General features: G+C 49.7%; 1 protein-coding gene across 1 annotated transcript in view; it reads right to left on the bottom strand.

Annotated features, from left to right (window-relative positions):
- Positions 1 to 23,995: 23,995 nt before the first annotated feature.
- The window catches only part of gcm2 (glial cells missing transcription factor 2), an 80,319-nt gene continuing 78,358 nt past the window's right edge, over positions 23,996 to 25,956 (bottom strand). The window contains exon 5 of the mRNA XM_038796398.1: positions 23,996 to 25,273. Within this exon, the coding sequence (XP_038652326.1) occupies positions 24,386 to 25,273 (888 nt within the window). The 3' untranslated portion in view covers positions 23,996 to 24,385. The remainder of the gene's footprint in view (positions 25,274 to 25,956) is intronic.

The following is a 25,956-nucleotide window of genomic DNA, read 5'->3' as shown; positions in this document are numbered from 1 at the left end:
AAGCTCTCAGTGCTCCTGGAGTCCAGAAGGCAGGATATCGCGTGCCCGTCAACCTTCAAGTGGTCGCGAGGTTGTGCGGTCGAGACTGGTCAATCGTGACGAGGCGAGATGCAGCTGGTCGTCGGTGGTTGGAGGCGATGAGCGGCCAGATGAGGTGCCCGATGGGCAGGGGTCTTGAGGCGGGTAAGATGATGGTGCCCACGGGCCGCACGTGTCCTGGGGCAGGCAAGATGGCGGCACCCTCGGGCCACATGCATTGTGAGTAGAGCAAGATGGCGGCGCCCACGGGCCGCACGTGGGACACGCCAGGACAATCGCGCCGATTGAGCGGGCCTGGTACACTGCAGCAAAATGTCCCTACTTGCCACAAGCTTTGCAGAGCGCACTCCGCGCCAGGCATCACTGCCGGGGGTGTTTTGACTGTCCACAGAAGTAGCATTTGGTTGGCGCAGGCGTGGAGTTGACTGGGGGTGGTTGCCGATGAGGTCCATGATGGGGTGGCCGTCAGCAGGGTCCACGATACATGGGGGGAGTGTGCCGTGTGGTCGGGGCATCGGCCTGTATGTTGTGTGGCCCCTTCTTAGAGGCGCGGGCGGATGTAGTCGGACCCTATGCCCGTAACGAATGTGTCTCTCATCAGCAGGTTGGGATGTTCAGTGGCCGAAACGGCCTGGCAGTCACAGTCTCTCACTCGGGCGAACAGGGCACGCTAGAAATCTTCCACAGACTCACCGGGAAGTTGGTGCCGCGTGGATAGGAGATGCCTGGCGTATATTTTGTTGGTCCGCTGAGCGTAATTCTCCTTCAGTAGCGCCATGGCTTCTGTGTAGGTCGCGCATCCTGGACGAGGGGAAAAACGTTGGAGCTCAACTATGTGTACAGAATCTGGAGCTTCTGTGCGTCTGGGATTGGGTCTGGCGCAGACCCGATGTATGCTTCATAACAGACTAGCCAATGTTCAAAGTCTGTTTTGCCGTTGTCTGCTTGAGGATGCAGCTGCAAGCGATCCGGCTTGATGCGGAGGTCCATCTCTGAAAAATCTCTGTGTAATAACTTGATGCACTATCAATTACGACGAGACGAGAGTAGAATGTAATTGAGGCTTTATTACACAGAGATGTGTGGACTCCTCCAGCAGCTGACGAAATAGCTGCTGTACGGAGAGCACACATATGTATACTCCACCTACTGGGTGGAGCCAGCAGGCAGGGATCTATCCCCGTACCTGTATTACAGGGGCCTTACTGTAAACCCATATATACAGAATATACATCAGTGGTGACTACCACACAGTGACACGCAGACGGGGCCGACACTGGGACCATCGGGCCAAAGGTCGACGCAGGAGACACCGGACTTTGGCTCCGATAACGACATTGACCTCTCGGCACTGCTGTCTCCCACACCCTCCACCATCGCAGAAACTCTCACCTTGGTTGGGCACTTTAGTGATGAGGTTTCTGGGACACTCTCTGGTGCGCACCACACAGCCGTACCGGTATAGCAGGTGGATGTAGGAGCAACCGAGGTGCCAGATGGTCGGAGGGCAGACCGGCCCCAGCAACCAGCTGCCACCCAGACGGTTCCCGGGTTTGTGGATTTATTAGACCCACCCAGAGACCCGAAGCAGTCAGACACCCAGGGACTAGACAACGGGATGACGGCCAGCTTCCGGCAGCTGCAGACGCAGGTGGAGGAGTCCATCCATGTCCAGGAGCAGTGAGTGGTGCCGGTCATGGCTGCGACCCAGGCCGACACGCACGGTGTCCGCGGTGGAGGCAATGGGGCAATGGTGTCGGCCATGGGTCAGGTCATGCAAGGCATGGGGCTTCATGTGCATGCGTCATCCGTGGCCCAGGACAGGGTTGCCCTCTGACTGGCAGCCATGTGCCAGACCCGGCTGGAGATTTCAGCGGTGCTGCGCAGTCTGGCCGAGTCTCAGCAGGCCATTGCTGAGAGCATCGGCGGCATTGCCCTGGTGATGGCCCAGGCTCAGCAGGCCATCACTGAGAGCATTGGCGGCATTGCCAAGGTGCTGGATGGTGTCGCACAGGCCCAGAGGGAAGTGGCTCAGTCCCAGACAGGGACGGCCCACTCGCTGAGCTCCATCGCTGTTGATGTTTGGACCCTGGTCGATACATCAGCAGGCCTCCAGGACTGGCAGCGCCAGGTGTTGGCGGTGCTTCGGAGCTTGTCTCCACTTGCACCCCCATCCCATGGAGAGGCCCGGGGGCCACTGGGCACCCCGAGGGAGGAGGAGGTGCTGGGGCCTGTGCCGGTGACTCCTGCAGGGGAGGTCCCAGAACACGCGGCATCTCGGACGCCCCCCGTTCCGCCCCTGGTGCAGCTGGCGGACAGCGGGCAGAACAGGGTGGCACCACGCCATCCAGGACGCCCGAGGAGCAGCTTGGCCCATCCAGGCCGGGCCACCCCAGGAAACGAACACGAATGGGGAGTCAAGTTGCAGGGCAGGAGTCTCAGCAGTCCGCCTCCACTCCTGCTGTACCGTCTGGGGAAGCACAAGGACGTAGTGGTAGGGCCATAAGGCCAGGCAGTGTGACACCTAGTAAGTTGGCACGGGTGCAGGGCACAGTTTAATTATGGGGCTTGGGCGCGTGTATGTAATGTTTCTAATTAAACTCATTGTTATACCAATGCAAGCTGCCTCTGTGCTCTGTCCGATGCCTACGGGGTCTAGTAGGGGACTGAGTGCCTAAGTGGTCGAGGGGTAATTTGATTTGATTTATTATTGTCACATGTATTACATAGAACATAGAACAGTACAGCACAGAACAGGCCCTTCGGTCCTCGATGTTGTGCCGAGCATTGTCTGAAACAAAGATCAAGCTATCCCACTCCCTGTCATTCTGGTGTGCTCCATGTGCCTACCCAATAACCGCTTGAAAGTTCCTAAAGTGTTTGACTCCACTATCACAGCAGGCAGTCCATTCCACACCCTAACCTCTTTCTGAGTAAAGAACCTACCTCGGACATCCCTCCTATATCTCCACCCTGAATCTTACAGTTATGCCCCCTTGTAACAGCTACACCCACCCAAGGAAATAGTCTCTGAACGTCTACTCTATCTATCCCCCTCATTATTTTATAAACCTCTATTAAGTCACCTCTCATCCTCCTCCGGTCCAAATAGAAAAGCCCTAGCTCCCTCAACCTTTCCTCATAAGACCTATCCTGCAAACCAGGCAGCATCCTGGTAAATCTCCTTTGCACCCTTTCCAATGCTTCCACATCCTTCCTATAATGAAGTGACCAGAACTGCACACAATACTCCAAATGTGGTCTCAACAGGTTCATGTATAGTTGCAGCATAACCCCGCGGCTCTTAAACTCAAACCCGCTGTTAATAAACGCTAACACACTATAAGCTTTCTTCACGGCTCTATCCACTTGAGTGGCAACCTTCAGAGATCTGTGGATATGAACCCCAAGTTCTCTGTTCCTCCACATTCCTCAGAACCCTGCCGTTGACCCTGTAATCCGCATTCAAATTTTTTCTACCAGAATGAATCACCTCGCACCTATCAGGGTTAAACTCCATCTGCCATTTTTCGGCCCAGCTCTGCATCCTATCAATGTCTCTTTGCAGCCTACAACAGCCCTCCACCTCATCCACGGCTCCACCAATCTTGGTGTCATCAGCAAAATTACTGACACACCCTTCAGCCCCCTCCTCCAAGTCATTGATAAAAATCACAAATATCAGAGAACCCAGCATTGATCCCTGTGGTACACCGCTAGTAACTGGTCTCCAGACTGAAAATTTTCCATCCACCACCACCCTCTGTCTTCTATGTGATAGCCAGTTACTTATCCAATTGGCCAAATTTCCCTCTATCCCACACCTCCTTACTTTCTTCATGAGCCGACCATGGGAAACCTTATCAAACGCCTTACTAAAATCCATGTATATGACATCAACTGCTCTACCTTCATCTCCACACTTAGTTATCTCCTCAAAGAATTCAATCAAATTTGTGGGGCAAGACCCTTCACGAAGCCGTGTTGACTATCCCGGATTAAGCTGCATCTTTCCAAATGGTCATAAATCCTATCCTTCAGGGCCTTTTCCATTAACTTACCGACCACCAAAGTAAGACTAACTGGCCTATAATTACCAGGGTCATTCCCATTCCTTTTCTTGAACAGAGGAACAACATTCGCCACTCTCCGGTCCTCTGGCACTATCCCCATGGACAGTGAGGACCCAAAGATCAAAGCCAAAGGCTCTGCAATCTCATCCCTTGCCTCCCAAAGAATCCTTCAGTATATCCCATCTGGCCCAGGGGACTTCTCGACCCTCAGGTTTTTCAAAATTGCTAGTACATCCTCCCTCAGAACATCTACATCCTCCAGCCTACCCGCCTGTATCACACTCTCATCCTCAAAAACATGGCCCCTCTCCTTGTGAACACTGAAGAAAAGTATTCATTCAATGCCTCTCCTATTTCTTCTGACTCCATGCACAAGTTCCCACTACTGTCCTTGACCGGCCCTACCCTCACCCTGGTCATTCTTTTATTTCTCACACAAGAGTAAAAAGCCGTGGGGCTTTCCTTGATCCGACCAGCCAAGGACTTCTTATGCCCCCTCCTAGCTCTCCTAAGCCCTTTTTTTTTTAGCTCATTCCTTGCTACCTTGTAACCCTCAAGCGACCCAACTGAACCTTGTTTTCTCATCCTCGCATACTCTTCCTTTTTCCTCTTGACATGACATTCAACCTCTTTTGTGAACCATGGTTCCCTCACACAGCCATTTCCTTCCTGCCTGACAGGGACATACCTATCATGGACACGCAGTATTTGTTCCTTGAACAAGCTCCACTTTTCATTTGTGCCTTTCCCTGACAGTTCCTGTTCCCATCTTATGCTCCCTAATTTTTGCCTAATCGCATCATAATTACCTCTCCTCCAATTATAAACCTTGCCCTGCCATATGGCCCGATTTGTGGTCACTATCTCCAGGTCACTGTCTGTGTGGAGTCTGCACATCCTCTGTGTGCGTGGGTTTCCTCCGGGTGCTCCGGTTTCCTCCCACAGTCCAAAGATGTGCGGGTTAGGTGGATTGGCCATGCTAAATTGCCCGTAGTGTCCGAATAAAAGTAAGGTTAAGGGGGGGGGGTTGTTGGGTTACGGGTATAGGGTGGATACGTGGGTTTGAGTAGGGTGATCATGGCTCGGCACAACATTGAGGGCCGAAGGGCCTGTTCTGTGCTGTACTGTTCTATGTTCTATGTAAAGTGCACTCCCACAAACAAATCAAACACTTGGCCCGGTTCATTACCCAGTACCAAATCCAATGTGCCCCCCCCCCCCCCCCCTTGTCGGCCTATCCACATATTGTATCAGGAAATCCTCCTGCACACACTGTACAAAAACTGCCCCATCCGAACTGTTCGACCTATCGATGTTCCAATCAATATTTGGAAAGTTAAAGTCACCCATAACAATTACCCTGAGACCTCCACACCTATCCATAATCTGTTTTGCAATTTCTTCCTCCACATCTCTATTACTATTTGGGGGCCTATAGTAAACTCCTAACAATGTGACCGCTCCTTTCCTATTTCTAAGTTCGGCGCATATTACCTCAGTAGGCAGATCCCCTTCGAACTGCCTTTCTGCAGCCGTTAAACTATCCTTGATTAACAATGCTACTCCTCCACCTCTTTTACCACCTTCCCTACTCTTACTGAAATATCTATACCCCGGAACTTCCAACAACCGTTCCTGTCCCTGCTCTAACCATGTCTCCGTAATGCCCACAACATCGTCGTCCCAAGTACCAATCCACACTCCAAGTTCACCTACCTTATTCCGGATGCTCCTTGCATTGAAGTGGACACACTTCAACCCACCTTTCTGTCTGCCGGTACATTCCTGCGACCTTGATACCCTCCTCAGTACCTCACTACTCTCAACAATGACTTCTGGACTACAGCTCGTTTTCCCAGTGAAAAGTATTGTTTCTTGCATGCTGTGCAAACAATGCATACCGTACATAGGAAAGGAAGGAGAGACTGTAGAATATAATGTTACAGTTATAGCAAGGCAGCAGGGAAGAAACTGTTCTTGAGTCGGTTGGTACGTTACCTCAAACTTTCGTATTTTTTTCCTGATGGAAGGAGGTGGAAGAGAGTATATCCAGCGTGCACGGGGTCCTTAATTATGCTGGCTGTCTTTCTGAGGCAGCAGGGAATTATAGATAGAGTCAATGGATGGGAGGCTGGTTTGCGTGATGGACTGGGCTAGATTCATGACCTTTTGTAGTTTCCTGCGGTCTTGGGCAGAGCAAGACCCATACCAAGCTGTGATACAACCAGAAAGAATGCTTTCTATGGTGCATCTGTGGACGTTGGTGAGGGTCATAGCTGACATGCCAAATTTCCTTGGTCCTCTGAGAAAGTAGAGTCGTTGGTTGGCTTTCATAACTATTGTGTCGTCATGGGGGCACCAAGATAGGCTGTTTGTGATCTGTACACCTAAAAACTTGAAGCTCTCGACCCTTTCTATTTTGTTCCCATTGATGTAGACAGGGGCGTGTTCTCCGCTACGTTTCCTGAAGTCGATGACCATCTCCTTCATTTTGTTGACATTGAGGGGGAGATTATTGTCGTCGCACCAGTTCACCAGATTCTCTATCTCATTCCTGTACTCTGTCTCATCATTGTTTGAAATCCGACCACTACGGTGGTGTCATCAGCAAATTTGAAAATCGAGTTGGAGGGGAATTTGGCCACACAGTCATAGGTGTATAAGGAATATAGTAGAGGGCTGAGGACACAGCCTTGTGGGGCACCGGTGTTGAGGATGATCGTAGAGGAGGTGTTGTTCCCTATCTTTACTGATTGTGGCCTGTGGGTTAGAAAGTTCAGGATCCAATTGGCCAAGGCCAAGGCCACGGAGTATGGAGATGAGTTTCATAGGAATTATGGTGTTGAAGGCTGTGCTGTCATCGATAAATAGGAGTCTGACATAGGTATCTTTGTTATCTAGGTGTTCCATGGTAGAGTGAAGGGCCATGGAGATGGCGTCTGCTGTGGATCTGTTGCAGCGGTAGGCAAACTAGTGGATCAAGGCAATCCGGGAGGCTGGAGTTGATTCGTGCCATGACTAACCTTTCGAAGCACTTCATGATCATGAATGTCAGAGCCACTGGACGATAGTCATTAAGGCACGCTGCTTGACTTTATTTTGGTACAGGGATGATGGGCATCTTCTTGAAGCAGATAGGGACCTCAGATTTCTGTAAAGAGAGGATGAAGATGTCTGTGAATACCCGCACCAGCTAATCCGCGCAAGACCTGAATGCTCTTCCGGGTGCCCTATCCGGGCCAATGGCTTTCCGTGGGTTGGCCTTCGAGAAGGCTGCTCTGACATCTGCAGTGATGATCTCAGATGCAAGTTCATCCGAGGCTTCCCGGGCGGAGGACTCGCTCTCGCTGACCTCTTGCTCAAAACGGGCATAGAATGTGTTGAGCTCATCAGGGAGGGGTGCATTGGAAGCGGCGTTATGTCTTGCAGACCTTGCCGTGTGGCTAGTCTGGGACTCGAGCTTGGCACGGTACTGTCTTTTGGCATCTTTGATGGATTTCTTTAGATCATATCTGGCTTTCTTGTACAGGTCAGTTTTAGGGGGCGCGATTCCCCCAGCCCCGCGCCGGGCCGGAGAATCGCCGCAACCGTGCCACACAGCCCCGCGCCGACGCACGATTCTCTAAGGCGCAGAGAATCAGCGCCATTTGCCGGTCGCGTGCTACTGTACGCGGCAGAGCCAATGATTCTCTGGCCCGGATGGGCTGAGCGGCCACGCGGAAAAAGCAGAGTCCCACTGGCGCCATCCACACCTGGTCGCTGCCGGCGGGTACTCTGCGCGAAGGGTCGGGGGCGGCTTGTGGGGGGGGAGGGGGCCTCTGTCCCCGGGGAGGGCCTCCGATGGGGTCTCCCCCCCCCCTCCCCGGGCCTACTTTGCTGCGCATCCGGCCCCTGAAGCCCTCCGGCCCCATGTTGTGTCGGGGCCGGAGCGTTCAGTAAAGCCACCGCGCATGCATGGGTTCGCGCATCGACACTGCGCATGAGCGGGTTGGCGCCACGTCCTGTGCGTGCCAGAAAGTAAGGCTGGAGTGGTGTGAACCGCTCCAGCACCGTGCTGGCCCCCTGTGGAGGCCAGAATCCCTACTGCCCGTGCCCGTTGCGCACCATCGTGAAATACCCGGAGAATCTCCGCCAGGGTGATGGAACGTTGAGCCCCGGTGGGTGCACTGTCTACCCCGGACGTCTGCTCCACCCCGACCCCAGCGATTCGACAGGGCCTGCCTGCATGCAAGGACCACCCAGGTGGAGGATTTAACCGTGGCCATGAGTCTGACATTGTCAAATGATTTGGAGCTCAGAGCTCATCGCAGAGCAGGTTGTCATCATCCTCCATGGCATGGACCACACCCGCTTCCATAAGCAATCGTGCGAGCTCAGCCCGTTGTGCTACAGGTTGATGTGTAATGGAGGGGTGTTGTCCATGCGGTCGTGTGGGTGCTAAGGGTGGTGGGTGGTGGGTGAGGTGCATCTCAGGGGTGTTGTGGGAGGTAGGGGTGCGGGGTAGTGAGGTGGTGCAGTATAGTGGTGTCAGTGCTCCTGCTCAGCGAACCCCTACCCCCCCCTAGTTGGTGAAACATGCGGCGATCAACGCTTCCGTGCTCACTGGCCCTGCTGGTGGCGCTGTGCAGCCTCCCGTCCATATCCCGCCCCCATGTCACATCGATTGCCCTCATCTGGAGAGACGTCCTCTTCCTCATGCTCCTCCTGCCCCTCTGCCTCCCCCTCCTCCTCCTATAGCACATCGCACCTCTGCTGGGCTATACTGTGGAGGACGCAGCAGACCACAACGATGCGGCCGACCCTCCCCTCTGAAATCCACGTAAAGCTTTTTGTAAACCAACGCTGTACTCTCTCCAAGACCAACATATCCTTCCCAAGGTGTGGTGCTCACAGTACTCTGTGGGGTCTAAACAGGGCTTTGTATAGCTGCAGTATAACTCGTGTCTTTATATTCCAATCCTCTAGATATAAATTCCATTAGCCATTTTGATTATTTTCTGCATTTGTTCCTGGCATTTTAAGGACCCTTGCTTCTGAACCCCCAAGTCTCTTTGGACTGCCACTCTACCCAACTTCTTTCCATTTACAAAGTACTCTGCTCCATCCTTTTCTGGTCTGAAATGGAAAACCTCACACTTGCTGACATTAAATTCCATCTGCCAAAATTCTGCCCATTCACCCCATCTGTCAATTTTGCTTTCCAATTTTATGCTATCATCTAGGCTGTCTACAATACCACCTAACTTTGTATCATCCGCAAATTTGGATACATGTCTTTCTATGCCATCATCCAATCATTTTGTTTTTTAATAATATTTTATTAAGGTATTTGAATTTTTTTATAACTAACAAAAACAATGACATCAACATGGTAAAATAAATATTTCCCCCCCCCCAGCCCAATCTTGACACACCTCAACCATACAACAGCCCCCCTCCCCCCCGAATACTGCATCTCCTGACATTTTAAATTTTCTCCGAGAAAGTCGACGAACGACTGCCACCTCCATGTCACTAACCCAGGTCTCTACACTCGGGGGCTTCGTGTCCCTCCACATTGAGAAGATCCGTCTCCGGCTACCAGGGAGGCAAAGGCCAGGACTTTACATAGAACTTAGAGTGCAGAAGGAGGCCATTTGGCCCATTAGGTCTGCAGCGGCTCTTGGAAAGAGCACCCTTCCCAACCACACACCTCCACCCTATCCCCATAACCCAGTAACCCCATCCAACATTAAGGGCAATTTTTGGAAACTAAGGGCAATTTAGCATGGCCAATCCACCCGACCTGCACATCTTTGGACTGTGGGAGGAAACCGGAGCACCCGGAGGAAACCCACGCACACACGGGGAGGATGTGCAGACTCCACACAGACAGTGACCCATGCCGGGAATCGAACCTGGCACCCTGTAGCTGTGAAGCAATTGTGCTAATCACTATGCTACCGTGCTGCCGACCTCTTTCGCCCCCTGAACTCCCGGATCTTCCGACACTCCAAACATCGCGACCTCCGGATTCGGTACCACCCGTGTTTTTAGTACCGTGGACAATGCCCTCGCAAAACCCTGCCAAAACGATCCAAGCTTTGGGCATGCCCAAAACATGTGGACATGATTTGCTGGGCTTCCCGCGGACCTAGCGCACCCATTCTCTACCCCGAAAAACTTGCTCATCCTCGCCACTGTCATGAGTGCCCGGTGGACAACCTCGAATTATATCAGTCTAAGCCTGGCACATGATGAGGATGTATTAACCCTGCTTAGGGCATCCGCCCATAGACCCACCTCTACCTCTGCTCATAGCTCGTCCTCCCACTTGCCCTTAAGTTCCTCCACCGGAGTTTCCTCCGCCTCCGAAAGCTCCTGGTAAATATCCGATACCTTCCCCTCTCCCACCCAGGTACTGGAAACTACTCTATCCTGTATCCCCCATGGCGGCAGCAGCGGAAAGGCCGGCACCTGTTTTCTCAGGCAGTCTCGCACTTGCAAATACCTAAAACCATTTCCCGCTGGCAATTCAAATTTATCCTCCGAGGCTTTCAAGCTGGGACAGCTCCCATCTATAAATAGATCCCCTATCCTTCTAATTCCTGCCCCCTGCCAACTCCGGAACCCACCATCCAGCCTACCCGGTACAAACCTATGGTTGTTATAAATCGGGGTACAAATCGATGCTCCCTCCACTCTCTTATATCTCCTCCACTGCCCCCAGATTCTCAGAGCCGCAACTACCACCGGACTTGTGGAGTATTGGGCCGACAGAGGTGCCGTTACCAATGCTCCCAGAGTGGTGTCTTTACATGACCCTGTCTCCATCCGCTCCCATGCCGACCCCTCCCCCACTACCCAATTCCTGATCATGGCTATATTAGTTGCCCAGTAGTAATTGCAGAGGTTCGGCAGCGCCAACCCACCGTCCTCCTGACTGCACTCCAGCAACACTTTCTTCACTCGCGTGGTTTTACCCACCCACACAAAGCCCAAAATAACCTTATTCACCCGCTTGAAAAAGGCCTTTGGGATGAAGATGGGGAGATTCTGAAAGACAAACAGAAATCTGGGGAGGACCGTCATTTTCATGGTCTATACCCTCCCCGCCAGTGATAGCAGGAGCATGTCCCATCTCTTAAAGTCCCCTTCCAGTTGTTCTACCAACCGGGATAGGTTTAACTTGTGTAGTACCTCCCATTCGCGGGCCACCTGGATTCCCAGATATCGAAAGCTCTTCCCTACCATTCTAAGCGGCAGCTCTCGCAGTTTAAGGGCAATTTATCATGGCCAATCCACCTAACCTGCACATCTTTGAACTCCTTCTCCCCTGTGTGGGTGAACTGCCATGGGTCCACTGCTCTCATCAGCTCTATTAATATGGTGAGTTCTTTCACCATGTTAGAGACCCTCCCCATTTGGGGTTCGACCTGACCGTCCGTGGATCCTGTACACAGTTAAAGTCCCCCATGACGAGTTGCCCGTTTTCCCAGTCAGGAATGTACACTTTCACCAGGACCACCGGTGCCCCATCCAGGACACCGCTGACCATGACGCACCGTCCCCATGGGTCCGTAACTGTCCTGCTCGCAGTAATCATCGTCCTCTTATTTAGTAGTATGGCTACCTCCCTGGCCCTTGTCCCATAGCATCTGTCCAACCCAGCCCTTACTTACCCACAGTCGGTCATTCTCCCTCAGGTGCATCTCTTGGAGGAAGACTATATTGCTTTCATACTTTTCAGGTGGACGAAGACTCTGTATCTTTTCACTGAGCCGTTTAGTCCTCTGACGTTCCAGGTGAATATTCTGATGGGGGGTGGGTTCTGCCCCCCACTACACCCCACCTCTTGTGGGATCAACCATACTTATCTTGTGGCTAAGCCCCTGCACTCTGGGGTTTCCCTTTATTTGGGGGCCGTCCCAAATGGCCGCGGACATCATTCTCACCATGAGGCTGGGCCCCTGCGGTCCGGGATTTGAAATGAAAATCACTTATTGTCACGAGTAGGCTTCAAATGAAGTTACTGTGAAAAGCCCCTAGTCGCCACATTCCGGCGCCTGTTCGGGGAGGCTGTTACGGGAATCGAACCGTGCTGCTGACTTGCCTTAGTCTGCTTTCAAAGCCAGCGATTAGCCCTGTGAGCTAAACAGCCCCTGGATTTCCCTTTGTCCAACATTGGATTGGATTTGTTGGATTGGATTTGTTTACTGTCACGTGTACCGAGGTACAGTGAAAAGTATTTTTCTGCAAGCAGCTCAACAGATCATTCAGTACATGGGAAGTAAAGGGAATTGAACAGAATTCAAGAAAATACATGAGAATACATAATAGGGCAACACAATATATACAATGTACTACATAAGCATTGGCATCAAATGAAGCAGACAAGGGTGTAGTGTTAATGAGGACAGTCCATAAAAGGGTCATTTAGGAGTCTGGTGACAGTGGGGAAGAAGCTGTTTTTGAGTCTGTTCGTCCGTGTTCTCAGACTTCTGAATCTCCTGCCCAATGGAAGAAGTTGGAAAAGTGAATAAGCCGGGTGGGAGGGATCCTTGATTATGCTGCCTGCTTTCCCCCGGCAGCGGGAGGTGTAGATGGAATCAATGGATGGGAGGCAGGTTCGTGTGATGGACTGGGCGGTATTCACGACTCTCTGAAGTTCCTTGCGGTCATGGGTCGAGCAGTTGCCATACCAGGCTGTGATGCAGCCCGAGAGGATGCTCCCTATAGTGCATCTGTAAAAGTTGGTAAGGGTTAATGTGGACATGCCGAATTTCCTTAGTTTCCTGAGGAAGTAAAGGCGCTGTTGTGCTTTCTTGGTGATAGCGTCGACATGAGTGGACCAGGATAGATTTTTGGTGATGTGCACCCCTAGGAATTTGAAACTGCTCACCATCTCTACCTCGGCAACGTTGATGCTGACAGGGGTGTGTACAGTACTTTGCTTCCTGAAGTCGATGACCAGCTCTTTAGTTTTGCTGGCATTAAGGGAGAGATTGTTGTCGTTGCACCACTCCACTAGGTTCTCTATCTCCCTCCTGTATTCAGACTCGTCGTTATTCGAGATCCGGCCCACTATGGTTGTATCGTCAGCAAACTTGTAGATGGAGTTGGAACCAAGTTTTGCCATGCAGTCGTGTGTGTACAGGGAGTAGAGTAGGGGGCTAAGTACGCAGCCTTGCAGGGCACCGGTGTTGAGGACTATTGTGGAGGAGGTGTTGGTGTTCATTCTTACTGATTGTGGTCTGTTGGTCAGAAAGTCAAGGATCCAGTTGCAGAGTGGAGAGGCAAGTCCTAGGTTTTGGAGCTTTGATATGAGCTTGGCTGGGATTATGGTGTTGAAGGCGGAGCTGTAGTCAATAAATAGGAGTCTGATGTAGGAGTCCTTGTTTTCGAGATGCTCTAGGGATGAGTGTAGGGCCAGGGAAATGGCGTCTGATGTAGACTGGTTGCGACGGTATGCGAATTGAAGTGGGTCAAGGCGTTCCGGGAGTATGGAGGTGATGCGCTTCATGATCAGCCTCTCGAAGCACTTCATTACAACTGACGTCAGGGCCACCGGGCAGTAGTCATTGAGGCACGTTGCCTGGTTCTTCTTTGGTACCGGTATGGTGGTGGTCTTCTTGAAGCAGGTGGGGACCTCGGAGTGGAGTAGGGATAGGTTAAAGATGTCTGTGAAAACCTCTGCCAGCTGGTCCGCGCAGGTTCTGAGTGCACGACCAGGGATCCCGTCCGGGCCCATCGCCTTCCGTGGGTTCACTTTCAGGAAGGCCGATCTGACTTCGGAAACTGTGATGGTGGGTACGGGTGAATTATGGGTTGCTGGGGCACCCGATAGCGGGTTGTTGGTTACCTGCTCAAACCGAGCATAGAATGCATTAAGTTCATCGGGGAGGGGTGCGCTGCTGCCAGAGATACTGCTCGGCTTCGCTTTGTAGCCCGTTATGTTGCTTAGTCCTTGCCACAACCGCCGAGAGTCTGTCTGTGACTCTAGCTTAGTTTGATATTCTCTTTGGCATCTCGGATGGCTTTGCGGAGGTCGTACCTGGATTTCTTGTATAGGACAGGGTCGTCTGCCTTGAACGCCTCAGATCTGTCCTTCAGTAGGGAGTCAATCTTGCGGTTGAGCCATGGTTTCCGGTTGGGGAACGTACGTACTGCTTTCTTTGGCACGCAGTCGTCCACACATTTGCTGATGAAGTCTGTGACGGTGGTGACATACTCATTTAAGTTAGTCGCTGAGTTCTTAAATATGGACCAGTCCACTGTCTCCAAGCAGTCACGTAAGAGCTCTTCTGTCTCCTCAGACCAGCACTGCACAACCTTCTTAGCTGGGTTCTCCCGCTTGAGTTTCTGCTTGTAAGCCGGGAGAAGGAGCACAGTCTTATGGTCTGATTTCTCAAAGTGCGGTCGGGGGATGGAACGGTAGGCGCCCTTGATTTTTGAGTAGCAGTGGTCAAGAGTGTTGTCGCCCCGGGTGGTACAGGAGATGTGCTGGTGGAATTTTGGCAGTACACTCTTGAGGTTGGCTTTGTTGAAGTCTCCGGCCACAATGAACAGGGCCTCCGGGTGTTCTGTTTCATAGTTGTTTATGACTGTGTACAGTTCATCCAGCGCCTTCCTCACTTCTGCCTGGGGTGGGATGTAGGCCGCTGTAATAATGGCTGAAGTGAACTCACGTGGAAGGTAGTATGGGCGGCACTTTACGGTCAAGTATTCCAAGTCTGGGGAGCAGTAGGTCGCCAGGGTCACCACATCCAAGCACCAGGAGGAGTTGATGAGGAGGCAAACCCCTCCACCCTTCGCTTTGCCTGAAGATGCCGTGCGGTCCGCCCGGCGAATAGAGAAGCCTTCAGGTTGTATGGCACAGTCCGGTGAGGTGGGGGTGAGCCATGTCTCTGTGAAACAGAGCACACAGCAGTCTCTTACTTCCCTCTGAGAGGTAAGTCTGGCGTTAAGTTCATCCAGCTTGTTTTCAATCGCTTGGACGTTTGCCAGGAGTATGCTGGAGAGAGGGGTCTTGAAACCGCGTTCCTTCAGTCTAACCTGCAGACCGCTGCGTTTCCCTCGCTTTCTCGGTCGGCGGCTGCTGCTGGATGATCCTGGGATCCGATGGGAGACGTCAGCCCTTGTGGAATGTAGGTGGTTGCGTCTGGCAGGGTCCAGGGCGCTGGCGGGGTCCAGGGCGCTAGCGAGGTCCAGGGCGCTGTTTACAACATGACTTGTAACCAGCCAAATGCCCTTATTACCCTCGCCCCCATATTTCCCCTATGTTTCTTTCTTCTCCCTCCCTCACAATCTTCTATTCCCCTCCTTTTGCTGTCCCCCCCACTGTGTTCCCTTCTCCCTGCTTCTTCCCCTGGTTGCTCCCTCTTTAGTGATGCACAGCACCACCTCCCCACTCCCCCCACCCCTCTCAGGTGTCAGGCGCCACAGCCTCCCTTTCGCTCGAGCTTCCTGGTGCTATGGCTCCTCTCCTCTCTCTCTATCTATCCTTCACCTGCTATCTGTTTCCTGTCCTGCCTTTCTTGTGCTCTTCTATCCTCGCCCTTTCCCTCCAACACTGCAGCTCCCGTATTCAAAGTGAGGCAATGCAGTCCCACATAAAGGGCGCGATTCTCCGCTCCCGGGCAAAATCATGAAGGCCGTCGTGAACTCGGCCGAGTTTCACGACGGCATGGCCTCGGAGCCCGCTCCTCTCACCGAATTCACCCCCACCCGGGGGGCTAGGAGCGGCGCTCCGTAACTCTCGGTCGCCGGGCCTTGACGCTGGCCAGGGGCTCGTGAAATTAGTCGGGGGGCCCTCTCGCGATTCTCCCATGTGGCGTGGGGAGCGGAGAATCGTGCCCAATGTGTCTTTCGGGTTGGTTGCATAAATAAAGTCTTTTCGGATGCTCATTTCACCGCTGTCCCTGCTGCTGTTTTTCCAGCCCATTCTCCAGGGCAAAGTTGTCCACCTCCGCAAGGACCATGAAGAAGTGCTTCCTGCCCTGATATGTGACCCAAAGTTTGGCTGGGTGCACCATCCCAACTTTTATGCCACTTTTATATCGGGCTATCTTTGCCCTGTTGAACTCTGCACGACGCTTGGCCAGGTCAGCCCCAATGTCCTAGTAGATCCTGGTAACCTTCCCAGTTACAGTTTCTGGTCTGTCTTGCTCAGCGCAGGATTCTTTCCTGGTCTAGATACCGATGCAGTTTGATGATTATCGCCCTTGGCTGCCCTCCAGGCCTTGGGTATTGGATGGAGCGACCGGTGGGCTTTGTCTATTTCTGATGGGTTGGGGAAACTATCTCTTCCCACCAGATTGCCCAGCATGTGGGCCACATAGTCCATGGGATCCCTGCCTTCAATCCCTTCCAGCAAACCCACTTTGGCACCATGACCGGTTCTCCTGATCCTCTATCTACCCTTCAGACTCCCCTGCATCGTGACCAACCTCACTATTTCCTTCTCTAGGGTATCTATCCGGTCGCTATGGTCAGTTGAGACCTTTTCTACTTCTTTTCTGGTGTTCCCCTGGGCCTCCAATAGCCTCTCTGCCTTGACCAGAGCCACCTGCATGGTTTCCCAACCATCACCCTGACAGCAGCCTGAATACCGGTCTTCATCTCCTCTCTATAATCTCTTAGTTCCCTTTAGAGAAGCATCCTCCATCCACCCTCTCGTGAGGGGATGTTCCTCGTGTGGCGCGCCGGTCCTTCTCATTCTGGCGTGGCCGGCGCTTTGTTGCTTTGTGAGTTCGGCGGATCACCATTTGCTTCTCCTGGCTTTTCAAAATTGGAGAATCCAGCCCCTCGAGTAAATTAAGGATACAAATTCCATCCAAGTTATTTCCATCTCCGATTTCTGGATTTGCATTTAGCACTGGTGATTGAATAAAAGACTCCTTTCTCTGTTTTATTATCTTAACCCAATTTTTCATGTACAATTGTTACTAACTTGGAAATTTTACTCAGGACCTAAGTATAAGGGTGAAAATGATGCACCTGTCAGTTCGGGTAGTTGCTGACATTCAGTAGGATCAGTATCCCTCAGTGTCTGGCTAACCCACACCTCACTCCATCTCTTGATTCCAATACTAGATACAGAAAAACATGGTTGTGCTCATAATCTCCAACTCCGTTACCAGAAATTTTCAGATGGCAGAGATCATCCAAGGAGATGGTGGCGAACACATGAATGCCAATACTCAGGGGAGGCAGTGGCAGAGTGGTATTATCGTTGGACCAGTAATCTAGAGACCCAGAGTCGCGGGTTTGAATCCCGCCATGGCAGATGGGGAAATTTGAATTCACTAGAAGTCTGGGATTAGACGTCTCAGGCTGACCATTGACGATTGTCGTAAAAACCCATCTGGTTCACTAATGTCCTTTAGGCAAGGAAACCTGGTCTGGCCTACATGTGACTCCAGATCTTAAATGTCCTCAGCGATGGGCAGTAAATGCTGACCCAACCAATGATTCCCACATCTCATGAACAAACAAAAATAACCTCTGCTTTGCAGCCAGTTTACTGGTCACTTCAGAGGTCCCTTACAGTCAGAAACAGGGGATTTTATAATGGGAAACAAAGAAATGGCTGACCAAAGAAATACATACTTTGGCCAATAAACCCCGAGAGTCCAATAACCTACGTCCCAGAGTATTTAAGGAAGTGGACCAAGAAATAGTGAATATATTGGCGGGCATCTTTCAAGGGTCTGGAACAGGTCATATGGATTGGAGGGTAACTAATTTAATTCCACTATTTAAAAAGGGAGGCAGAGAGAAAACAGGGAATTATAGACCAGTCAGCCTGACATTAGTAGTCCATTATAAATGATTTAATAGTAGAGCACTTGGATCAGACAGAGTCAGCATGGATTTATGGAAGGGAAATTATGCTTGACAAATCTACAGGAATTCTTCAATGATGTAACCATTAGAGTTCATGAGGGGAAGCCAGTGGATGTGGTTTGTTTGAATTTTAAGAAGGTTTTTGACAAGCTTCAACATAAGAAACTAGCGTGCAAAATTGAAGCGTACAAGATTTGGGGAAGTGCATTGAGATGGGTAGAAAACTGCCTGGCAGACAGGAAAGAAAGAGTATAAATAAACTTGTCTTTTTCCAAGTAGCAGGCAGTGCCAGTGGGTACCACAGGGACCAGTGCGATGACCCCAGCTATTCACAATATATATTAATGATTTATATGAGAGAACAAAATGTAATATCTCCAAATTTGCAGATGACACAAAGTTAGGTGGGAGGGTGAGTTGTGAGGAGGATGTAGAGATGCTTCAGTGTGATTTGGACAAATTGAATGAGTGGGCAAATGCAGTATAATGTAGATAAATGCGAGGTTATCCACCATGGTAGCAAAAAAGAGAAGGCAGATTATTATCTGAATGGTATAGATTGAGAGAGGGGAATGTGCAATGAGACTTGGGTGTCCTGCTATACCAGTCACTGAAGATACGCAGGTGGTGAAAAGGTAAATTGTATGTTGGACTTCATAGAGAGAGGTTTCGAGTAGGGGGGCAGAAATGTCTTGCTGCAATTATACAGGGCCTTGGTAAGGCCGCATCTGGAATATTGTGTAAAGTTTTGGTCTCCTTACATGAGGAAGGATGTTCTTGCTATGGAGGCTAACAAACCAGGTTAAAGTCCAACAGGTTTGTTTGGAATCACTAGCTTTCGGAGCGTATCTCCTGATGTGTTGGGTAAGCTGGGTCTGCGAGGACTGCGTTTACTGCAGTGGTGAGAGAGACAGGCTTCCAACACTTGTAGAAATGCAACTCGATTTTATTGAACACTTGACTTTAATACATGCTTTAACTGTGGGTTGACACTATGCTGACTTGACTGGAGACCTGAGGCTAACCTGACCAGACTATCTTACTAACACATGGTGTTTGTTCTAGTTGCTGCTCACAGGCTCTGACTGTCTCAGAGGCTGGATCCTGAGCGAGCGGGAAAACTAGTGCCCTCTGGCTTTATAGTGGTCGTATCCTGTCTGGTGATTGGCTGCTGTGTTCTGTGTGTTCACTGGTCATCCTGTGCGTCAATCACTGCCTGTCTGCACTCCATCATATACCTGGATGTATATTATGACATCTCCCCCCCTCCTTTTATTTAAAAAAAAAATGTGTTCAGGTCAATAAATAGTGAGTGTGTGGGTACACGAGCCTGACTATATACAGAATATGCTAACGTATTTACATGAGAAGGTGTCTAGTGCAGATAGAGGGCAGATAGATAATACCTTAGAAAAATACGATATGTACAGATGTGTAAACGAAGAGATAACAAGGTAATGCAACATTCAGTCTATAAATTCAGTCTCTGTGGCGAGCGGCAAATTCTGGTTGACCGCCTCAAGGATGGGTCAGGGTCCGCCTGCACTTGAACGGGCGGAACTGCCTCCAATGTAGAGGTCGGTAGAATAACTGGCAGATCAGTGGCCTCATGGAAGGGCACGTCCTGAGGAACCAGCGTGCGAGGCGGGACATCACGGTTAGGTGGCGGGCGCGGGAGTTGATGCAGAGCCCGCCTATTACGTCGAAGAAAGGAGCCATCAGGCATGCGAACGAGGAACAATCTCGGGGCCACTTGCTTGACCACCTCAGCTGTGGCAGACCAGTCACCGTCAGGTAGCTGAACACGAATTTGATCAGCAGGGACCAGGTCAGGGAGATCTGTGGCGTGGGCGTCGTATGCCGACTTGCATTGTGCCCGAGACTGTTGCATCCTCTGTAGGACCGGAAAGTTGTCAAGGTCCGGAATGTGGATAGCCGGCACCGTCGTTCGCAGTGCCCTGTAGGCTAACAGCGGCAGGTTGAAATCCAATAACGAGTCAGCAGCTTTGCACAAGTCTTTTAACGATGTGGACCCCTTTTTCAGCCTTCCCATTCGACGGGGGTAGTGGGGGCTTGATGTGACGTGCCGAAATTTGTACAGCCAGGCAAAATCTGTCCACTCCTGGCTGAAGAAGCAGGGGCCGTTGTCACTCATCACCGTGAGTGGGATGCCATGCCGGACAAAAGTCTCCTTGCATGCCTTGATTACCGTTGCTGAGGTGAGGTCAGTCAGTTTGACTACCTCGGGGAAGTTGGAAAAGTAGTACACTAGGAGGACATAGTCTCGGCCCTTGGCATGGAACAGGTCAACAACAACTTTGGACCATGGGGAGGTCACCATTTCATGCGGCTGTAGAGTCTCTTTAGGCTGAGCCGGCTGGAACCTTTGACATGTTGGGCAATTGAGGATCGTGTTGGCGATATCTTGGCTGATGCCTGGCCAATATACTGCCTCTCGGGCTCGACGGCGACACTTTTCGCACTGGCTTTATAGTGGTCGTATCCTGTCTGGTGATTGGCTGCTGTGTTCTGTATATTCTGTGTATTATGACACCTCCTTCATCAGGTGAGCTTGCTATAGAGTGTCATGTGAGAGTACCTTTAAGAAATGGGTGTTTAGAAATGTACCTTTAAGAAACGGGTGTTTATCAGTGATGTCAGAGTTTGGGTGGAACTGGGCTGTCTATCAGCTTTTTACTTTAGTTTTAAGCTGTTTGATGCAGGGTGTGTTTTAGTTTCGTTTTCAGAGCTGGATAGCTGCAGTCATAGCCAGAAGAGGTATTAGTCTCTCTGTAATCTAAAAACTGTAAATCGATCCTTTGGTGATTTAAATCTAATAACTGCTCTCAGTAGTGAGTTTAACCTGACGTGCTTCTTTTTAAAGATTTGTAAAAAGTCTTATGGATGTTAAAAGGATTAAGGATTACTTAGTGTTGTATTCATTGGGGGTTGTATTTGAATTAATGATTGCTAAGATGTTCACTGTATGTTTTAAAAAGGTTAACTTGAGTTAATAGAATAAACATTGTTTTGCTTTAAAAATTACTTTTCCATTTCTGCTGTACCACACCTGTAGAGTGGGCCGTGTGCTCCCCATACCACAATCTATTAAAAGTTGTGGGTCAGGTGAACTCCATGATACACTTTGGGGTTCTCTAAACCCTGGCCCATAACAAGAGGGAATGCAGCGAAGATTCACCACCGATTCCGGGGAAGGCGGGACTGACATATGAGGAGAGATTGAGTCAGTCAGGATTATATTCGCTGCAGTTCAGAAGAATGAGGGGTGATCTCATAGAAATCTAAGAAACTTTAACAGGACTAAACAGGGTAGATGCAGGAAGGATGTTCCCGATTGTGGGGAGTCCAGAACTATGGGCCAGAGTCTAGGAATGTGGGGTAAATCATTTGGGACTGAGATATGGAGACATTTCTTCACCCAGAGAGTGGTGAGCCTGTGGAAAGCAGTTAAGGTCAAAACATTGTATGTATTCAAAAAGGAATTATATATAGCTCTTGGGGCTAAAGGGATCAAAGTATATGGGGGGAATAGCATAAAAAAGTTACTGAGTTGTATGATCTGCCATGATCATAATGAATGGTGGAGCAGGCTGGAAGGGCCAAATGGCCTACTCCTCCTCCTATTTTCTATGTTTCTATGACATCCACCTGATCTGATTGGCTGGTAGCTCTCTTGTCCCAGCAGTGCCAGGACTGTGACTGCATGCAGTTCCCAGATTTCCTAGATGATCTTTAACTATGAGGTCAATTATCAAGTGAGTAGGCCTCCATCAACAACCTACGTTTAACAGTAAGTGTTCCCCAAAAGGCCCGGCGACTGCGGATGGCAATCTCTCTGCCAACACCCCGAGCTCACTGTGTTTATCCCCCAGGCGTCATTTCCACTCCCTACCCTCAGACCCCTTTATCTGGTCCTGGACTCCCAAGACAGCTCAATGAATAAAATATCACATTTAGGAAGTGTTGCTGCAACTTTACAAGGCATTGGTGGGACCGCATTTGGAGTACTGTGTACAGTTTTGGTCCCCTTACTTGACAAGAGATGTAGTTGTATTAGAGACAGTTCAGAGGACGTTCGCTACATTGATTTCAGAGATGAGGGGTTTGTCTTATGATGAGAGATCAAGCCGTTTAGGCCTATCTTCTCTTGAGTTTAGAAGAATGAGAGGAGATCTAATTGAGGTATATAAAATGATAAACGGCATTGACAAAATAAACGTAGAGCAGATACTTCCTCTTGTGGGGAAATCTTGAACGAGAGGTCATAGTTTCAGGGTAAGGGGTAGCAGATTTTAAACAGTGATGAGGAGAAAATACTTCTTTCAAAGGGTGGTGAATCTGTGGAATTCACTACTACAGATTGCGATGAATGCTGGGATATTAAGTAAATTTGAAGAGATTAACGGATTTTTAATTAGTAATGGGTTGAAGGGTTATGGAGAACGGACAAGAAAATGGAGTTGTGGCCAAGATAAGATCAGCCCTGATTTTATTGAATGGCAGAGCGGGCTCGAGGAGCTGAATTGCCTATTCCTGCTCCTAACTCTTCTGTTCCCACCTGAGGTGTCTGAGCAGAGTCACTTTTCAGGCTTCCCTCCTGCACCTGAACACTTCCCATCAGCCTGAAAATTGAAGCTGGGCAGAAAACAGCCCTTAAGTTCTCATTCATCTGCCACTTAATGGCCTCAACTGGGGCAAGGGAATCGAGGTCAGGCCTAGGCATTACCTATCTCAATGTAAATTTCCAAAGAAGATGGGGTGGTCAAGAGACCAATGGGAAGGCAATGCAAATACTTTTATGGTCCCCCACCACCTACAAACCTGATGGAATGTAAACCTATGCCCCTTAAGGAGAAATTTGACATAAAGGCCTCTATGCATCCAAAGCTCTGAACATACCCCAAATGCCCAGCTCATTTTACCTGCTAAATGGCTAGTTACCTTGAGATAATTTTGGAGGACAGCACTTGAGTTGCACAGTCCAGTTGGAATGAACAAAATCCGATTGTAGATCTCTAGCATTCGTCTTGAGGAATGAAATATAAAGGCAAATGATGTGACAACATCCCAATTCATAACCAGACCATCTTTTGGGTTATATATGTTTAACATCAAGTCTAACATGTTTATTTAATCATATTTTATAACAAACATTCAACTATGGACATGTTAAAAACTTTCAGAATGACAAGGGTATTGATTATGAACTTTGAGCATAAAAATATACAAGAGACAAAACAATGTTCATCTTTAATCTAAGTAAGTCTTGGTGATTTGAATTGTTTTATAGTTTTACATTTGAAATAAACATGGCCACGATTCTCCGCTCCCCACGCCGGGTGGGAGAATCGCGGGAGGGCCAGGCGACTCATTTCACGCCCCCCTGGCGCCCCCCACGATTCTCCCACCCCCCCGCTCGGAAGAATCAGCTCTCGCCGTTTTTCATGGTGACCGGCGATTCTCCGGCCCGAAAGGCCGAGCGGCCTGCCGTTCGCAACTGGTTCACGACGGCGGCAACCACACCTGGTCGTTGCCGTCATGAACATGGGCGCCAAAGGCCCGTTTGAAGCTTGTGGGGGGTGGAGAGGGGAGTGAGCACCACGGCCGTGCTCGGGAGGGGACTGGCCTGCGATCAGTTCCCACCAATCGTCGGGCCGGCGTCGCAAAGAGACCCACTCTTTCCCCTCCGCCGCCCCGTAAGATCAAGCCACTACATCTTGCGGGGCAGCGGAGGGGAAGACGGCCACCGCGCATGCGCGGGTTTGAGCCGTCAGCCGCGCATGCGCGGGTTGGAACCGGCCAACCTGCGCATGCGCGGCTGACGTCACATAGGCGCCGCCGTCACATCATTCTTGGCGCGCCGAGAATAACGGAGCGCCGCTCCTAGCCCCCCGGGTGGGGGTGAATAAGGTGAGAGGAGCTGCCTCCGAGGCCGTCGTGAAACTCGACCGAGTTCACAACGGCCTTCCCGATTTTTTCCGGGAGCGGAGAATTCCGCCCCATGTTTCAGATTGGCCATGAGCTAAAAGAAGTTCTTGAAGAATTGAAACATTTATTCTAGAATAGTTCAGTTCAATCTGATTCCACTCAGGCGTTTCCTGTATTTCACTGGGCTTTTTAAAGAAAGGCCTTGGATTTCATCCTGAAGGTCCCAAATTAAATTACAAATTAAATTTTTAAGCATCAGAGAAAATACACATTCTAAAACTTATGCAAACATTAAGATTTTTCCTTTTTGATGAAAACAAAGCTTTCTGTTTAGCATTCTAGAACATTTAATAACACTGTGTCACTTGCAAACCCAGATCTTGAGTGGATTGAAATTCCGAAGGTGCACTGTGTGATAATAAAACAATGAGCATCATAAGCATGGTCAAAATGTGACACCTAAGCCCAGAATGATGAATATTTTGGTCAGTTCATTTTCAGTATTCTCCAGCATCATATCTGAAGGGGTGAGCTATTCGGTCAGTGTAGGAGTTTGTGGAATAATTTCCATATCTGTAGCTTTCTAGTCCTTCGGCCCGTTCTGTTTTAGAGGGTGCTTCTTGTTGATAGGCTGTGGCTGATTTAATCATGCCGTTATCCTCCTGGAACTTTGCCTCAGGGTAAATTATAGGAGAAAGGGTGTCTGCCAAGTGATTACAGTTTGGAAGATTTTTGGCATCACAAATATTGTCACCAAACTTAGCAACAGGCTTATAAGTTTGATAGGAAACCTTAGTAGTGGTGGTTATGATAGTCTGCAAAGCTGGAGGCGTGGACCCAGTGCCACCTAATCTGCAGGGGTATTCTCCATTGTAGTAATGACTTGAATTGGGTGTGATACGGCTGCATTCATTCCTGTCTCCATATCCTCCTTTCAATATCTGCTTCCACCCGTGATGTTTACTTGGCCCATCAAAGTTCCGATCATGGACATTCAGAGTGCCCATGTTGTGCTGGGATCCATTGAGTTGCATACACATCTTTCCTGAGTCAGTTTCAGATGGTATGTTACTGGAATCTTTATAAAGAGCTGAATAAGAGTTCGAGCCCATATAGCCAGGCATAGTAAAATCATAGCCACAGGAGCCTCGAGGTACATAGATCCTTGGATTGGAGACCTTCGGAAGTGGTGAGGCTGTTTCCACAAAGCTGCTGCTGGAATCATAAGCAGGCTTGAAAGATTCTGCATTTTGAAATGGTGAGTAATGATGTGATGGAATAGGAAAGTTTGATTCTGCTATTATGCCAAATCTATCTGGAGCTTCCATACAAGACATGTGGTGGAGGCTGCTGTAGGGACCACCACTGTCATGATATCTACTTGCCTGGAGGGAAGAAAATAACAAAAATATTAACTATAATAAACAGTGCAAGATAGCTAGAAAAGTTATGCTTCACATTTTAGAAATACTAGATATTGGGCGGCACAGTGGCGCAGTGGTTAGCACTGCTGCCTCACGGTGCCAAGGACCCGGGTTCGATCACGGCCCTGGGTCACTATCTGTGTGGAGTTTGGACATTCTCCCTTTGTCTGTGTGGGTCTCACCCCCACAACCCAAAGATATACAGGGTAGGTGGATTGGAAAAATAAAAATAGGTACTAGATGTAAAAAAATTGCTTCTAATGGTCATTTGCCAACATAATATTTGTCTTTCTGTACAAAGTTCAGAAACATCTCTCCAGAAAATATACTAAAAGTAAATCTGACTATGTACAAAATGTTACCAGTTTCCTAGTGGAGCAAAGCTTTGTTTCAGTCTCCTACACTCGAGAGTCAACCTGCTGACATCTCAGTACTGACAGGGTGTGTTCCGCAACTTGAGAGATATTTTCTGCTGTTAATATAGCGGTAGAGACAGGAATTGAAACTGATGACTGGAAATGGCAGGATATGTTAAAATCTTTTCTAATTTACTCCCAAACTTCTAGCCTCCTAAAAATAGTACTGAAAACAATAACTTTTTTGCCAAAGAATTGTCTGGTGAAACCCGATTAGTTATAGCGTCC

Source organism: Scyliorhinus canicula, chromosome 5 (assembly GCF_902713615.1).
Source record: "Scyliorhinus canicula chromosome 5, sScyCan1.1, whole genome shotgun sequence".
NCBI classification, from domain to species: domain Eukaryota; kingdom Metazoa; phylum Chordata; class Chondrichthyes; order Carcharhiniformes; family Scyliorhinidae; genus Scyliorhinus; species Scyliorhinus canicula.
This window is presented reverse-complemented; position numbering and strand designations above follow the sequence as displayed.